An 18,332-nucleotide genomic window follows, 5' to 3' on the forward strand; every position below is an offset into this window, starting at 1 on the left:
AAATTCATAATAAAATTAAATAATTTGTTTATAATTTGAGAATCTAAATTAAATATTAGAATATTTTTAAATCAAGCAAAGATTTTTTCTTCTCGTCTCTTTTTGGGCATCATTACAGTGCCGGGTTTATGTTGTGCTTCTGGATGATTTGCCAACTCTGGAGGACAAGTCGATGCTGGACTTGCTTGTATGACTTGTTTGAGATCATAAAACAATGGTGAATCATCTTTTGTTAAAAATGAAATTGCCACTCCAGTCTTTCCAGCACGACCCGTACGTCCAATACGATGAGTATAATCTAGAGGGGGAAGAAAAATTAAAAATCCAATAATTATAATTTTGGTTGTTTTTTTTTTTAATGACCATATAGACTTCAAAAAGCGTATTAGATGACCAATAATTAAATTACCTTCAATAGATTTAGCCATATCATAATTGATAACCATAGACACATCTTTAATATCAATACCACGACCAACCACGTCAGTTGCAACCAAAATATCTTTTACGCCACCTTTGAGACTTGCCAGAGCAAATTCTCTCTGTTCTTGTCCTTTACCACCATGAAGTGTACACGCATTATACTAAAACAAAATTAATGTATTATGTTTAATTTCTGAGCCATAGTACTAAAATATGTAATTCATGAATATATATTATATTTACCCCAAGTTTCTCCAGACCCTTAGCCAACACATCGGCACCTTTTTTTTGGTTGACAAATATAATAATTGGTGGATCAACTTTACGACTGAGAATTTCAACAAGTCTTTTACGCTTATCATTTTCACTCATCATGTGGACTATTTGTTCGGTACGTTCTACAGGTTTACCAATGGATCCAATGTAAACGACAGCAGGACGACGTAAATATGTTCGAGCCAAACGTTCCACAGCCGGAGGCATGGTAGCAGTAAACATCACAGTCTAACAAATTAACACAATTATAAGTCATCAATAAAAATTTCATATCATTTAATTTCATCTATTAAACTTTTGTTTACTTGTCTATATTTTTTTTTTTGTATAATAATTTGCTAATAATTTAGACTCGTCTTCAGCATCCTCGTTATCTGGCTTCAAATTTGTCACCGGCATGTACTCCAAAATCTTTTGCACGTCTGGTTCAAAACCCATGTCTATCATCCTGTCTGCTTCATCCAACACGATATATGTGCATTGGTTCAAAACTAAATATCTGTTTTCCAGAACATCAATCAAACGACCAGGTGTTGCAATAACAATCTATAGAACAACATATAAATAAGATATAAAGTAATAGGAAGATATTGAATTGTATTGTGATATGTTAATTAATTACTTCACATCCTAATCGTAATCTAAATCCTTGTTCTTCTCTAGACAAACCTCCAACAACTACTACAGTTCTAATACCCAATGGCTGTCCAAATTTTAAAGTTTCTTCTTCTATCTGTTGAGCCAGCTCACGGGTCGGTGCTAATATAATTGAATAAGGACCCTAAAACATTAATTTAAAATGCAATTTTCTCAATATTCTTTGAATATATTTTAATAAATAAAAATAATAGTCATCATTACTTGATCAACGTCTTCCTCCCGTTCCATTTTAGGTAAAGACTGAATCCATTCAATAAGTGGTATGAGGTAAGCCAAAGTTTTACCAGAACCAGTTTCAGCAACACCAATAATATCACGATTCTATAAATAATAAAGAATGTAATAAAATACAAATTTTAAAATAAAACTATTTACTTGGAAACCGATGGGAATAGCTTGTCGTTGAATAGGTGTAGGCTCCTTGTATCCAACTTTTTCAATGATCTCCATGATCTCGCTTTTAATTGTAGACTCCTTCCATTTACGAATAGGTTCTGGTATTCTACCCCCTTGAATATAAAATTAATAATTAATTTAGAATGAAATTGAAATCTGGATTCGTTTCTAAAATTACCTTTGATTGTTATATTATAGTCCTCTCTAAATATTCTCCAATCTCTCTCTGTCATTTCGTCCAATTCTTTCTCTGACCAGTGTCGGTCGTCCCATTTCTGTTTATCTTCTTTTCGTTTTACTTTTTTCAGCCTTACTTTTTCTTGCTCCTTCTCGGCTTCAGTCCTACGTTTTTCCATAAGCTCACCATAAAATTTGGATTGATCTTTTTTTTGTGCTTTAATGTCAATACCTGCTACATTACCACGACCAAAAAACTGTACTTGATGACGCTCCTTGTATAAAGCATTATAATCAATTGATGTATCTTCAGACGCATCCCAGTCAAAAACAAATTTCCTATCATTTAATCGACGAACGCGTCTTTTTTTCTTTGTTAAACCTAAATAACGCTCTCGTATGGCTTCCTGTTCCTTCTCCTTGTCTTTGTACTGTTCCTTGTCTTCGGGCTCTTCTTTTTTATCCCTCTTACGTTCTCGTTCTCGACGATCGTGTTCTTTATCCCTTTCGCGTTCACGATCTCGATCGCGATCTCTGTCTCGATGGTGGTCTCTGTCGCGATCTCTGAAAAAAAAATGTATGCGTTATCTGAATATGTCCAATTAAATAACAGCAAGGCAGTTGCTACCGATCGTCCCTGTGGTTGTTACTGCCATGCCCGCCGTCTGCTTGATGCAAGAACTCTATGCGTTTCTTGCGTTCCTCCTCCTGCTTCTTCTTCACCAGTTCGCCTTCCTCTTGTCTTTTCCGCAGGGCTTCGGCAGCTCGTTGTTCTTTTGTCAAAAATACAGGCTAAAAAAGACGTCACAAAAAAACTCACATGAGACACCCTGCAATCAAAGACGACCGACCAAATCGAATGTGCACTTACCTTGCTTCTGGCCAACTCTTCTGCTTTTTTCTTGGCCAAAAGTTCCTCAAGCGAGAGAGGTTCCTTTTTCTCCGATTTCGATACCGGGGTCGGACTAGCGGACGAGTTTTTATTCTTGTCCATTTTTTACAGAGTAAAAGACCTAACGCACGCTATCGTTTCACGTTTGGCGTTCAAACGGTCTACAAAATAAACATTGTCTATTGAATGTTTTTATTTTTTATCTGTTATCACTTATCAGTCTTGCACCGCCGCCGAAGTAGTTAAATAGATTAGTAGATTGATACCACGGGGCACGGACTAAGATAATGGTTACCCAACGACCACGATTTAAGATATACCTTAATATATATTTTAAATCGTGCCAACGACTAACGAGCAACGAGCGTCTCAAACTCTCAAACCGTCATGTCATTTTGGCATCCGGTACAGCCATGGCTTATAGTCTGGGCCGACATGATTTGACCTGCGGGCGACCGTCGCCAATTGTTAAATTAGTAGATTTTACGGAATTGTCGGTACGATTATGTATGTCCGATAGAAATTTCAAATGCGTAATGTGTTCAGCTATAGCCACCAAAAAAGACTCAATATAAAATAGGTTACCCTATGTCAACCACGGGTTGACACCGGCATTCAACGTGTATATAGAAAGTGTAGAATGTCCTATTTAGAGAAAAAAATACTTTTAGTGATTACGATAGTGTACTTGGCGCGCGCAGTCACTTAGCGTTTCCACGAATTTACTTCGGCTTCCACTATAGACTAATAGAACAATCTTGTTCTAAATATCTATGGCTTCCACAAATATTTTTTTGTTTTTATTGATAGGTACTATGATTTCTGATTTAACTATAAGAAAAATTTCTTACCATAAAATGTATGATCATTGATCAATTTGATTTTTTATTTATTCTTGGAAATCTAAAATCGGATGATATAGAAAAATGCAGATCACTTTCAAAATATTTTTTGAGATGATATAGAAAAAGATTTTTTCAAGGAGCATTGCAAAAATTGAGTTTTATAGTGAACTAGCTGATCCCGTGCACTTCGTTGCTCGTTAAATGTACCAACCAACTCTATATGACTCAAACCCACGACAAAGATCTATTTTGTCATGACTCAAACTTTGTTCAATTCGTTATTTAATAAGCGGTCTATGGTGTTCAAAATTCATCTTAACTTTTCCGTTGCCTGGAATAAAAATTCTGATTCGCGAACCCCGAGCTGTTTGTAAGTAAATGCATGATTTAACTATAAAGTATCAAAGTTATATCAAGTTTGTCGTATTCCACCTATGGTAGATTAATATAATCAATTAATACAAAATCCTAACTTAACCTAACCGTATTAAAATCCGATGAATAAAAAAAATCAAATATAACCATTTATTCCGTACATTTTTAACCGTCTTCTTCCCAGAGGTCAAATCTACACACAAATATTAATTTATATATATATATATATATACAACAAAAATAATAATACAAATCAACTAACATACCCGATTAACCTATAGCAACCATTATATTATAATACACTATTGTATTTTTTCATCCAGAATTCCAACTTTTCCGGTGGATTTACCTAAAATTTTCTTTCGTTAAAACCTTCACCTGGCAATTACAAACATTTAAAAAAAAATTTGAGCCAAATCAGACCAGCTGTTCTTGATTGATGAGGTAATGACATTTTTCACGCTTCATTTTAGATTCTGAGCGAAGCGATGAATGTATTGATTTTATAATGATTTTATTTTTTTATTTTTGTGTCTGTCATCACCTTTTAGGACAGTAAAAATGCTTGAATTTTCTTCAACAGTAACTTTTCTGATAGGAAAGTGAATCTAGTTGGTACTTTGGGGGAGTCAAAAGTAATCATTTCCCAGTAGTTTTCAAAAGCAACGTGAAAAACAAAAGAAAAATTAAGGAAAAACGGGCTTAAATATAATGGTAATTACCAAACTTCAGAATTTATTGGGCAGATATGTAATCACAACGTAATTTAGTATTTATTGAGTGATTAATAAACAGTATTTAGATTGTAGATATGCCCAAAATGTTTGTTATAAGCCTAAATCAAAAAGCAAAAAAAAATAAAAAATATTCATTAGCTGAGGAAAATATGGAAGTCATCCTTAGTCCACATATATTGCATGATGATTGATGAGTATAATATTTTAAGGGATTTTAAAAAAAATTTAAAAAATTAACATTTGTTAAACATTTTTAATCATACCAATAAATACAATGTTATTTAATTTGAATAGTATTAGTAGTAAAATTATTAAATTAATGATGATGAGTAACTATAAATATATAATAGGATTATTATATACCGTAATAAAAAAATGTAATGAAAATAATAAAAATTAATAAATATTATACACATGATTTTAAAAATATTACCTATATATTGAATTCATTATTAATTAACTTTGATAAATATATATTAAATAATACAAATGTTATTATTATTTTTTTTTTTAATCCTATGATATAATTAAGTTCCATAATAAATTATAAGTGTGACTTAAATAATATATTTTGAATAATGTATGTAGTGTGCTGACCTACAACATAAATTCAATCAATAGAATATAATATTTGTATAATATTATGTTAACTTTAGAAGTCGATAATATGTAAACAATATTTCAGAAACAGTATAATTCGTAAAACTTTATAATTATTTTTTATAACTTGAACATAGCACGTTTAGTAGTAACATAAAATTGTGTTCAACTCAAATATTATACAAAAATTATAAGTCTCAAGCATAATAATAAGCCATTCAAATTTAATGGGATGGAGTACTTTTATAAAGATCCAAACATTCTATTTCTTAAAGAAAAAAAATAATAAGAAATTACTTAAGGGAACCATAATTTAAATCATTGATAAACGATTTGATAACATCATAACATATTAAATAGTTGAATCAAAAATAACAAAATGTTGAATGATTAGGCCACATTTGATTTAATTTAAACCCAATACTTTTCTAGTGAAATAAAAGTAAGTCCAGTATGTTCATAAAAAATATTGGAAGATCTATTTTAATACAATTATTACTAATTACTAGTTGAATTAGTGGGATCTTTTGCATCAGACTTAGTATGCCGTTTCTGTAAGGCAGCAGTTAAATCTTGTCTCAACGCTTCTTTATTTTCATCGTCGGCATTCAATGGCACTACACTTCGTAAGCCATTCATTATGTCACATGTTTTTCCAAAGTATACTTCGTTCAGAGTATTACGCATTTTATTCTCCATGTCCTCAACCATACGTCCAATATTAGCTATATGTGGTGAAGAATCTGACACCGGACTGTCCATTTCTGTTTGCCTGGTTAAACTGCCTGCCAGGCTCATACTACCCGACACAGCTTTATTAGTCTGCAACCACAGCATAACTGTTGATGTGAGTTTATAATGTGCATTACGACCAGTATTTTTTTCCTGGACTTCCACTACATGTATAGAATCCCAAGTACCACGTACTTTCTTAGATCCATCTCCTACTTTTTTAATCAATATAACACCTAGGAAAAAATAACTTTTAAATATTATTTTTCTTTTTTTATTGAGCTTGAGCCCGGCAACTTAGGCCATTAGCTGTTGGGTTTTTGTGTGTTAGTATGTTGTTAGTAGGAGGAGGAACGGTTGAAAACACATTTTGTATATGTGGCAAGGTTTCGTTGCTAAAAATCCTGGGTGGTCGCCCATCCGGGAACTAGCAACGCCGGCCGTTACGTACACTCAGTGTGTTTCCACAGTTCAGTGTACGCACTGCGCCACAACAAGCCACTTAAATATTATTGTTTTTAAACAAAATTTAAAATTTTAGTAGGTAAATTGTATTATCTAGTTATTTTTTTTTTTAAGATTTAGTTTTAGATCAAATAGTATGTAGATTGTAAGGGAGTAGAGTAATTAATCTTAATTTTGAAAAAAAAAAAAGTTTGAATGATGAGTGTTCAACAATAAAATAATCACCCACTATATTATACATATTATAATAGGTGGTACTTATAAGTCACTATTATTAATTAAATAATAATATGATTAGGTACTATTATATAACATTTGTAGTATGGTAAAGTTAAAAGAAAATATCTATTACCGGCAAAACCCTGGTCTAAATCCCACAGGTAGACAGAAGACACACCACCTTCAAAATACATTTCTCTATATTGATCAAAAGCCATATTGGCGTCTATTTCAAGCTTGCGCAACTTTTCAGTTGGGACAGCACCATCATCCAGCGGTGGAAAATACGTATTACTCCAAGGTGATCTAAATAAGTGATAGAAAAATGAAATGGTTATTTATGTAATTCAAAATATATTATTTACATTATCGTCTTACCTGTATGAATCCCCATCTCTGTTATAATCACAAAGTAAAAAATCTTTGCCAACTTGCTTGTCTCGTATGATTTTTAGCGGTTGATCGACAGAAGACAATAAATCTTCGCACAAACTCGGAACTAGGTCGATGAGATCACTCAAGTGCTTTTCAATTTTTTGAGGCGGTAAACGCCGCATAAGATCTAGCGCACAGTCCATTTGGATATCAGACTAATATAGAAAAATAATGCAATTTCAGCATAAAATAACCATTAAATAGTGTGGGAATTGTTAAACACATAATATTTTGTTAAATGTGTACCAAAATGTGTTTGTTAAAGTAAACAGACGAGACATTAACACTTACCATTTTTGAGCTGTGATACAAACACACGCGAGACAGCAGTTTAATAGGACAAACGACCAAAACCGATCGCCGAACGGCAACGAAATTTATACTTATAAGTAAAGAATAATAATGAATATTTATAATTTACAATAATTGCCAAGTACCAATAAAGTATACATTTTTAACAGCACAAAATTTTTCACTTATCACTATTCACTGGTGTCTGGTACAGTCATAATTAATTATATTATCACAGTCACAATAACATTATCACAACCGTGGTTCATGATGGTAAGGTTAGGTTATGTTTGACCTATAAGGAAATTCTAGAGAGCCTATATTTATTACATATTATAAGTTCTCTAGGAAATTCTATAGCGGAAAACGTTTTGTAGAACAAACGCCAACGTTTGTATAGGTAGAAATTCGTGAGCGCTTGGTGTATTTTGTGCGGTATTATATTTAACCACGGTCGTGGTGTATGAGATAAAAATCGTGATCACAGAATATATCTATTAAGTACTCACATAGATAATATAAGAATCTTATATTATCTATGTATATAATTTACATTGTTATCAAGTGAAGCTCAGCTGTCGACGGCCGCCATTTTCTCAGAGGCCAAAACATTTCATTCATTATACAAAATGTATTAGGAACAACATCGTTTTTAATGGTAAGATAAAATAGTAAATGTAAAATGACTTACATAAAATATTTTTTTTGTTTTTTAAGCTACATGTTTAGAAATAATAAAATACAGTACAAAATAAATCGTAATTAATCTTATTTGTCATATGAAATACCATGCAATTGCCCCCCGACCATGATGCTTCAATTCACAGTGGGAGTTCGCTATCTAGTACTATAAAGAATAAAGATGTCTGTGATCGTGATAAGTCGTGATAGTAACACGATGAATAGTAATAACGGTCGGCAAAAGTATAACAAAGTCAATGACGGTTCTGGCTACTAGAATTTACAGACCAAACGCTGGATCATAATATCATATTATACTTATCTATGCGCTGGATCATGGCGTTTGCAAACGTAAACAGCATGACAAATTATACAATAATTTTGAAAACAATTATAGATACAGACAAACGTTTGAAAGATATCAAATGCACTAAAAATATTTATTTTATTTTATTATTCATTCTAATAAATATTACATAACAATACATAGAAATATAGATACACAATCTTATAATGATAATCGTCGTTTTAAAAGGAACAACATTTTTGAATTCGTCCATAATTTCATTAATTTAATTTACATTTAATTAATGATTAGGGCCCTTGTAATTTTTGGTGAAGGGTCCTGGGGTGCCCAGGCACCCCCTGTGCGCACGTCTATGTTGATACAATAAACCGTCCTTGCCGCAACGCGAGAAGCAGGCGGATTCAGAAAAATATTGAATAGACCTTTCCGTTCCGTATTCTGTATATCTTAATTCGTGATACCGATATATGTATCGTTCATAGATAACATAAGATATATATATTATATATATTATATTATATTATATTATCTATGGTATCGTTACACTCAAAAGTGTCAAGATAATATGAAAATGTCATAGTGTATAGAAAATGCTAATAGATTAATAAATATACCATGGATTTACCATGGTGTAAAAAGTCCAATTTTTATTAAATTTTTTTCTGTTTTTCACGAAACTTTTGAAAACTATCAAGAATTTTCGTATTTGAAAATCAAAGCATTATTACGATTATTTATTATGTGGATAGACACAATAAATTAAAAAAAACACACTTCGTTATAAATCAATTCATTTATCGCTCCAAATGTTCTAATTATAATATTTAATTTCAGTTATCATTCTGTCGTCTCAGTGAAAACGGTAAAATGGAATTAAAAGTGGATCATAGTTACTATTATCAAGTTCAGGGACAAATGCGAATTTCAAAACGAAATTTTTGTTATTTCGTCGTTTATTCGGCAAGTTGGATAGAAATACAAATAATTACTTTCGATGATGCTTTCTGGCAAGACAAAATGATTGAAAAGTTAAAAATGTAATTGAACTTTAATTTTTAAATTATAGTAATTTAATTTTATGTAATTATATAATCATATGCAATTATATTTTCAGATTTTATACAGAATGCTTACTTCCAGAAATAGTCAATCCCCAGTACGGAAAGAGGCTGTTGATAGACGACATTTTAGATCCTCAGCATATTTTGGAAAATATAAAAGCAAAACAGCAAAAACAGCATAAGCAAAATTACATCAATGAAAAAAAAAATTGAATTTTTTTCTAAATGTCGACTACAATAATTAGTATACAATGATATACCATCATACTTTATATAATATGTAATTGTGACAAATTCCGACTATCAAATTATGATAATAGTCTGAAAAACTACTCTAATAACTGTAATTATGTGATAATGTAATTTGTTTTATCATATTTTGAATTACGTTCAATCCGTTTATATATTAATTTACTATCAATAAATAAATAAATAAAATATAATCATCTGTTATATTATATGTACTGTTTACTAATTATAAATAATTACAGTATTTGACTGCTTTATAAAAATAATTCATATGATTAGGGTCTAGGGATTAAAATGACGAATTGCTATAATTTATATAAGTTATCGAATTACGTCGTACATTATTAATTACTCTGGTAATTTTATTCAACAGCTTTTTATTTAATTGCATGTATGTAAGGTTTTTTTGTTATACAGATTTAAATTTCATATTTGTTTGGTCAACGTTAAAAAAAATAAGTTTATCTTCAAATTGTCTACAAAATGAAAAAAATAATTATTTAAATCGTAATTTTTTTAAACGATTTATAACAATTTTATGACGAAAGATTTTTAATTAGTGTAAAATACGGTGAGCAGAATACTATTATACGAAATATAAACTTCGATATGGGTATAATGAAAATAATAAAACAAAAATTCTGTAATCAACATTATTGTGTTCGAACCGACTATTTATAAACGACGAGTCGGTCGCGATATGAAAACTAGTTGACCTATGGTGCGGTATGGATACAGCCGCTCGGGGGCGGTGGTATGAACACTATTCCTGAACGCTGCCGCTATAGTCAGCAGAGCGCGCCACATGCCGGCCGTAAATTTATAATTTTTCCGCCGAAAACATGCTTTCGTACTTCAAGTTTTTCTCAGCTTTGGGTAGTCGTAGAAACATAATTTTTGCACCAATATAAACGTGAGAAGTTCTTATAGATTTTGTCGTTCCAGATTTTTGATATCTTTTTTTGTGAATTTTAAAAGATTTTTTTAATAATTTAAAAATTTTGTTAAATTTCAAATGCAAATATAATCGGTTTAAATTAAAAATTCGAAAATCTGGAACGACAAAATCTAGAAGAACTTCTCACGTTTATTTTGGTGCAAAAATTATGTTTCTACGACTAATGAGAGCTGAGGAAAACTTGAAGTACGAAAGCATGTTTTTACGGCCGAATTTTGCTACCAGGACGGCCTCGGAATAATGTGTTTATGAAATATACACTTATGCACCCATAAATGTGTAATCGTACGAGATATAAAATCTAAGGAGGTTCATGATTCAAAACAATGCATATATTTTCCAAAATACGCAAAAAAAAACAGGAATAATCCTTATACTTCACGGGTTTAAGTAGCAACTCGTAGCATTTTGTTAAAATCAATTTAATTTGAAGTATAATAGTATATTGTGTGGCAAGGGCGGGAAGTGAGCTGTTTCAGTTGCGGGCCGCATTTCGCCCAAGACTGAAATTGCCTACCCGCACGAGCCACACATATTATTTTTTGTCACGCTTCTGCATTCATCGATCACGGCAAACGTAATGCAAGCAATGCAGCCATGCAGGGGTCTATGCAACTACAACTAGACTATAACAATTAACAATACGACAATATTTCATGAAAGAAACGATTTGGTTTTATTTATTTTAAGCGTCACGCTCGGAGGTTATAATATGATTAGGTATAAGATGTAACCAAAAGTTTATGTTTTGTAAGGACCGACGACCGTGGTATACATTTCAGTGTCTGTTTGTGCAGGGTATACGCGCGTGAAAGTGAGCGCAGCACTTTTGGGGATTTCCACTTGACCCGCCCGCTGGACGGAAAAAGGACGCTTTCCAACGCTTCAACCGCCATCGAAAACCAAACTTTCGGTGCAGGCGTGACAAAAAATAATAGTTATTGCAAGTTTTAGTGCTAGCTGTTGTCAAGTATCAATGACAGTAATATAAATTCTATATAGTACAATATACTATGAAACAATATTAAAGAAAAATATTTCGGTATACCATACCATATCGGTATTCCGGTATACCGAATCATTTCAGTTTTTTCGGCAAACTGGTATTGAAATCAATACCGTAACACCGAAAATTATTTTCAATACCGGCAGCTCTACCTTAGGGATACAGAGAACCGATCAGCTGATCGAGTGTCGCTTCTATATTGTTCTGTGGTTGTATTAAGGCACTATAAAGTTTATAGAAAATTAATTTGAGTAGTTTAAGATTTTAAAAGTGAGTATGATATGTTCCTCACTATTCAGAAATTCCATAGGAAAGGATAGGGTGGACTAGTGATGCAAGTTAATTTTTTTAGTTTGGTATATAAAAAAAGACTTGATTTATATAATATATAGGATAATTTTCTAAGTATATTATTTATTATTAATGTCATTTTTATTTAAAGAATAAAATATTATCTAACCTTATACAGTGACATATTTTATGTTTAACATAACATTACACTCAGTATTTGACATAATATATAATATATAATTCCTTTTAAAATTATACGGAACCAATTCTATTACATAGTTCTCTAATATATTATGGTATGAACAAATAAAGAATATATACAAAATGGCTTTTAACTGACACAATGTTAAAATCATGTTTTGTGGTTTCTTTGTGTATGTCTCTTAAGATCGCTGTTGGTAAGGAATGATAGCTTACAAATTCCACATAAGTATGGTCTCTCACCAGTATGAATTCGATAGTGTACATCCAATCCGTATTTTTTTGCAAATGATTTTGAACACACATCACACTCAAATGGTTTTTCACCGGTATGGATCCTACGGTGATTAACCAATGTAAACGAATGCTTAAACGATTTGTTACAAATATTACATGCTAGAAGTTTTTCATTGGTATGTGTTTTTTCATGTGATCTTAAGTTTGATTTTTTCGAAAATGTTAGTTTACAAATTTTGCATTCAAAAGTTTTCTCTCCTGAATGCAGTTTTAAGTGATGATCCAAAGATGTTTTTTGTGTAAATAAGCTGGCACAAATTATGCATTCAAATGGTTTTTCGTAATTATGTTGTCTATTGTGCCTCAATAATAAAGATTGAAACTTAAATGTTTTAGAACAAACAGAACATTTAAAATTTGTCTGCGCCTTTTTTCGAAGTTCATTGGAGTTAGGATTGTTAGCGACTAGTTGTGTTTTTTCTGTTACTTCTTCCAGTACCATTTTTTTTACTTTAAGTACCGCCTGAAAAATAGAACTTTGTATTCTAAATATTTATTTTTGAAAGCTCTAATTTTAACTATCACTATTTTAAGATATTTATAAAAATATAAAATGTATCTAAAACTTTCACATATTATTAATAAAATAAATGAATGTATTATTGTTTTAGTTAAAATAATATAAGTACAAACATACAAACCTCTTTAGATTTTTTCTCTTTTTTTAATTTTGATCCTGGAAATATTTTCTTTGATCTATAAAACAGAGACATATTACATTCAATTAAATATTCCCTATTAAGACAGGCATTGGCAAAATTAAATATATCCCCTAAAATGAAAAAAAATCAATACTAAATAGGTATTAAAATTTAATTTGATATTTATTAGGTATTATATGGTCGAGTCCAATGTCATATATTCATATCATTAATTAGATAGGATCTGGCCATATAATGTTGCGTACATAATATTATGCTGAAGTAAAATAAATCGGGACCGAGTTGGGTTTTTAGAATTTAATTTAGAATGGTCTTGGGCTTAAAAAGATATGCCAGTACAGAGCTACCTCTACTCTATACCCGATTAATTTTCCTTAAATAATAACATCATACTTAATACAATATAAATTCTGAAATTGAGAAATTATATAAGTGTAAATAGGATATTTATAATCAAGTATATAAATATACATAACACAATTAATTAGTTTTATAAAAATAAAATTATCATTGTATTTAATGTAAAATGTTATAATTATATTATAAATGATTAGGTAATTATGAATATTTTTTGATTCATTTTCTGTATTAATTAGTAATATTTTACAAAGTTACAGTATTTATCATATCATTATTATAGGCATTAGGAACAATAGGAACATACATAAATTCTACATAGTTTTATACATTTTAATGAATATATTATTTTTTAGAAGTTCATTAACTATGAAAACAAAAACAATACCTACATAAATTTTACATTCAGAAAGTTTGCAGAAAAAAACAAACAAGTATAGGACTTAAATTATTTACCAGTCGCGTGTTTTCAGATGCTACTTTAACTAACGCGCGTTAAAAATTTACCCCAGCATAATAAACTGTTGTAGGTAATACATTTTTTTAAGAGGATGTCAGCGCAATATTTGTTTTCTCTTTCAGACCCATGCAAAACATAGATAAAACATGAAACCTGAGATCATTTTTTTAGTTTTTGAGTAATCTTAGAGGTGCGTTCTTACGTCTATGGTATAAGGTCGTTTTATCTACCACTTAATGAGTGCAGTTCGCTTATCTCTCTTTTACATTCTGCACATAATATACAACCTTAATTAGATTAGTCTAAGTTTAAATATAATCAATTTTAAATTAATTTAAAAATGTTATGTTCAATTTGCAATGATGGTATAAATTATATGAGAATTATGAAATAAAGTGTACTAAATTTAAAATTTATTTGCATTTTGGATGTGCAGGTCAAAGAGAAGCAAATTTTAAAAATTGAGCCAAAAAGCTAAAGAAAATTGGTCGTGTTTAAAATGTAAAAGTAGTTTTTCAGTGAATGAAACACCCATATTGGTACCCTATTGGTACTAGCCCATAAAAAATACAGTGTTTTACCTTCACAGTATTGCTGGAACAGTATATTGTTTCGAACAAGGTACTTAAAGATTTAACTTATTCAGTCAAATTCATGAGAAAAGAATTTGATGAATTTAGTATTCAAATAAAAGATTTGGTATCAGCATTTAAAAAAATAAAATTTGAAAATTAAAAACTAAAACAACAAAATCTGAAATTGGAAAATGAATTAATTATAGTCAACAAATGTATCAATAACTTAGAACAGGAACAATTTAGGTAACATGTTGAAATAATTGGTGTACTTATACAAGAGAATGAAAACTGTGCAAAGAAATGTTAATTGATCTAGCAAGGAAGAAAAGGTTATCAGCGAACAGCATAAATGTCAACTGGGAAAGTAATGGTATCTTTATTAATAACTATTTAACTCAATCAAAATATTTATCAGAAAACTTAAATTTTTCCCAAAGAATATAGTTTATGTGGTTTAAAAACAATAAACTGTTTCTAAAAAAGGCGAAAACTCCAATACAATTTATATAGACGATGAAATTACTCTAAATAAACTTAAATCTAATTAATTGATATAATCTACAGGTATTTAAAAAAAAAAAAAATAAATAATTAATTTAATTAATTTAAGTAATGAATAGTATCACCTATTTAATAGGTTTTTAGACTACTCAATAAATTATTTAAAATCTTTTTCAGTGTTTATTAAGGGGATTCGATACCGTGATTTTCTGTTTTTGTCTAATACACGCGTGACATAGTATTTCAGATGTTTTTTTTGCCAAACATTCCAATTGATCTATTGAAGTGATAAGAATTCTGAAAACAGATTTGAATTTGTCGTCAAGTCTACTTGAAATCGACTTTCCCACATATTTGATATTATCCCCCAAATTCCTAAAAATGTCATATTAAAAAAAGTATTTAAAAATGTTCATATTTTAATTTATAGAGAAGTTAAAATCAAAAATGTGGGAAAGTCGACTTGACGGCAACTTCAAATCTGTTTTAAGAATTCTTATCACTTCATTAGATCAATTGGTATATTTGGCAAAAAACACATCTAAAATCATTGTCGCGTGTGTGTTAGACAAAAACAGAAAATCACAGTATCGAATCCCATTAACACATATAATATTGTAATGGAACGTTTCTTAAATATTATGTGCTGTAATATTAGAAGTATAAATGCAAATGTAGATGAACTAATACTTTTATTTGAAAACGAAAAGAAATTTTATAAGCCAGATCATATAGTATTAACTGAAACCTTGTATGATACTCATTCCTGTAATATATTTTTACCAGGTTATGACATGTATTTCTCAGAAAAAAAGGAACCAAAATGAAATGATGGTATTATAATTTTATATAAATATGATTTAGATTTAGATTTTTTTGAGTTTGATGATAGTAGACGTCAATATTGTCAAAGTCACTATATACAATGTAAATAGTCGTATAATATTATTGTATCTATAGATAGCTATGAATTTGTGATCATTTTGAAAAATATATTATTAAATGAAAAAAATAAGAACTAATATATAAAAAATGCCAACAAAAAAAAAAGGTCGGCAAGTAGGTGCCGCTCTGCTGTACAGTAGGTTACAAGTGGGTCACTGTAATGGATAGTGTTAAATTTGAATTCAATGATATAATATTATTGTATAAGGAAAACGATTCAGTCAGCAGTGGCGTATCCAGGGGTGCTAAGGGGGCTACAGCCCCCTCCCCATTGACTGTGTTGGCCATAGAATTTTATCAAGATTAATAAAAAAAATTAATATATTAATTGATTTTATATTTTATTGTTATCTGGGTTTGTATTTGATTTTCAAAATAAAAAAAAATATGTTTTAAATTTAAATGATGTTTAAATTGTTTTGAGACAATATTTAGACAAATTGATATATCATACCCTCAAAAATATTATTTTATATACATTTTTAATGGGTGATTTTACTCTCTAAGATGACTTAAAAACATATAAAAATGATTTTGAGTAAATGCGTTTTGTCTATGTTGCCAGTGGGCCAGAGAGAAAACAAATAGTATGCTGACATCTCTTTAAGTAATGGTAGTACAAAATATAATAATATTTGTCTTAAATATTATTCATTTTTACCCTACGTGAGTGGACACAGGTTAATACCATTTGTATACTTACTTTGATGAATGATCAGCATCACTTAATGATTTGGAAGTAACGGTAGTTGTATTGGTATTAGTATCTAAAATTAAAAATCCATTTGTTGAGAACAATTTAAAATTAATTAATTAATTATTTAAATTGTTTGATATTTTTTGATAGAAATAGTTTCATACACATAGTATTTGAAAAATAATAAAATAAAGCTTTAGTTTAAATGATTTCGTTCTTTATTGATATTATTATAAATAGTGATTTCGGTGTAGTTGCAAAACATTTAAATATGTTTAAATTGTATATTATGACTTAAACCTTGGGAAATATCAATATTCCGGAATGAATGAAGGATTACAGTATATTCTAAAGCACTAATCAGCGTAAAGTCTGTAAAAGTTACTGTAAATTATATCAACATTAAAAACCTAACTGTTAATAAAAATGCCAAGTTAAAGACCACTTAACAAAAAATAGAAATCCTATCAAAATAGTAATACCTACATTGTAGCCAAGTCTATTACTTTGTTACTCAATAACCTCAAACTTAACTCCTACTTTCATAAGCAACAATGCGCCAATGCTCTTTTATTTATATTGCTTAACATAATAGATTGTCAAGTTTTACCCAGATAGGTATAAATAAAAGTTTCAGAGCGCACAGAGATCACCAGTAGCTGGTAGTCTATATTGAAACATACGCTTATTGGATAAAGAACATTTTTAAAATAATATAAAATACTGATTAATGCCAATTATACCTAACTTAAAACAACGTAATAATTTTAGTATTAAAAAAATCTACCTTTGACTGCTTTCTTTTTCTTAGGTATACCAATTTTATTTCTTATAATCGTAGCAATATCTTCTTTAACGGTATCCATTTCTTCTCAATTTACTGATTATCAATAAATTAAATCGATATTCGATACAAAATAATTGTGTTAATAAATTTGTAATCAAAATTATTAAACTAAATAGTATTTGCCCTATTGGGCATTGGCTATTATAGAACGTGTTTCATAGTTCGTATTGTGTGGGACGTATTTTGTTGTATCTTGTATTACACATACACGGTGTACAAAATATTAATAATATATAATAACTTGTGTTTAAAGTTTAAACCGTATTCAACAGCTTATCAGTTATCTTACCATTCGGCACGCGCACGGACTATATTATCACACGACATAGCACCACAGAATAGATTAAATTCGACGGACCACGGTTAGGTTAGGTTATATATAATATCAGCTTCAATAATAAATTATTGTCGGCTATCTTGTTGTTCTGTACTTCCATTTCATATGGTTGTGAGTGTTGTGACTTGTGATAGTGTGATACTAGTATCACAGAATATGTGAAATCAGAATGGACACTTCTGCCGCCTGAAAAACAGTCCGCCATATTGAATGCAAGCACCAGATTGACCACAAACTGAATATTAATGTTTTTTCAATTTTATGTTGCTTACGGTGACACTGTTGTAACGATGTTTACAATTTACTTTCCAATCTCCTAACCAAACATTTTACATTTTACCGCCGTTGTTGTTGTTTGGATGTCGCGGCTTTTT

The 18,332-nt window shown here is 30.1% G+C and overlaps 4 protein-coding genes across 4 annotated transcripts; 1 reads left to right on the plus strand and 3 right to left on the minus strand.

Annotated features, from left to right (window-relative positions):
• Positions 1-10: 10 nt before the first annotated feature.
• On the minus strand, positions 11-3,025 carry LOC132948165 (probable ATP-dependent RNA helicase DDX23). Its single transcript, XM_061018517.1, is given in 11 exon segments — positions 11-298; positions 410-584; positions 667-927; positions 1,005-1,022; positions 1,024-1,245; positions 1,322-1,480; positions 1,561-1,680; positions 1,735-1,868; positions 1,934-2,496; positions 2,561-2,724; positions 2,804-3,025. Coding segments are annotated over 11 exon segments (2,166 nt in total). The 5' UTR covers positions 2,927-3,025; the 3' UTR covers positions 11-71.
• A 2,743-nt stretch (positions 3,026-5,768) lies between these two features.
• Positions 5,769-7,731, minus strand: LOC132948168 (F-actin-capping protein subunit beta). Its single transcript, XM_061018524.1, has 4 exons — positions 7,524-7,731; positions 7,176-7,387; positions 6,931-7,103; positions 5,769-6,349 (listed from the first exon to the last, which is right to left on the minus strand). Exons 1-4 carry the CDS (start codon positions 7,524-7,526, stop codon positions 5,880-5,882), a joined length of 858 nt encoding a protein of 285 aa, XP_060874507.1. The 5' UTR covers positions 7,527-7,731; the 3' UTR covers positions 5,769-5,879.
• Positions 7,732-7,832: 101 nt separating this feature from the next.
• Positions 7,833-10,015, plus strand: LOC132948170 (uncharacterized). Its single transcript, XM_061018526.1, has 3 exons — positions 7,833-8,181; positions 9,346-9,548; positions 9,626-10,015. Exons 1-3 carry the CDS (start codon positions 8,179-8,181, stop codon positions 9,783-9,785), a joined length of 366 nt encoding a protein of 121 aa, XP_060874509.1. The 5' UTR covers positions 7,833-8,178; the 3' UTR covers positions 9,786-10,015.
• Positions 10,016-12,161: 2,146 nt separating this feature from the next.
• On the minus strand, positions 12,162-17,928 carry LOC132949604 (gastrula zinc finger protein XlCGF49.1-like). The gene is made up of 4 exons (XM_061020584.1): positions 17,562-17,928; positions 16,781-16,844; positions 13,216-13,270; positions 12,162-13,037 (listed from the first exon to the last, which is right to left on the minus strand). Exons 1-4 carry the CDS (start codon positions 17,638-17,640, stop codon positions 12,429-12,431), a joined length of 807 nt encoding a protein of 268 aa, XP_060876567.1. The 5' UTR covers positions 17,641-17,928; the 3' UTR covers positions 12,162-12,428.
• Positions 17,929-18,332: the final 404 nt, after the last annotated feature.

Source organism: Metopolophium dirhodum, chromosome 7 (assembly GCF_019925205.1).
Source record: "Metopolophium dirhodum isolate CAU chromosome 7, ASM1992520v1, whole genome shotgun sequence".
NCBI classification, from domain to species: domain Eukaryota; kingdom Metazoa; phylum Arthropoda; class Insecta; order Hemiptera; family Aphididae; genus Metopolophium; species Metopolophium dirhodum.

Coding starts and splice junctions, on each gene's coding strand:
- LOC132948168 (XM_061018524.1), bottom strand. Junction 7,104..7,175: donor AGAGATGGGGATTCATACAG/GTAAGACGATAA, acceptor TCACTTATTTAG/ATCACCTTGGAGTAATACGT. Junction 6,350..6,930: donor TTTAGACCAGGGTTTTGCCG/GTAATAGATATT, acceptor ATTTTTTCCTAG/GTGTTATATTGATTAAAAAA.
- LOC132949604 (XM_061020584.1), bottom strand. CDS start 17,640: ATGGATACCGTTAAAGAAGATATTGCTACGATTATAAGAAATAAAATT. Junction 16,845..17,561: donor GAAAAAGAAAGCAGTCAAAG/GTAGATTTTTTT, acceptor TTTTAATTTTAG/ATACTAATACCAATACAACT. Junction 13,038..13,215: donor AAGAGAAAAAATCTAAAGAG/GTTTGTATGTTT, acceptor TCTATTTTTCAG/GCGGTACTTAAAGTAAAAAA.
- LOC132948170 (XM_061018526.1), top strand. Junction 9,549..9,625: donor ATGATTGAAAAGTTAAAAAT/GTAATTGAACTT, acceptor TTATATTTTCAG/ATTTTATACAGAATGCTTAC.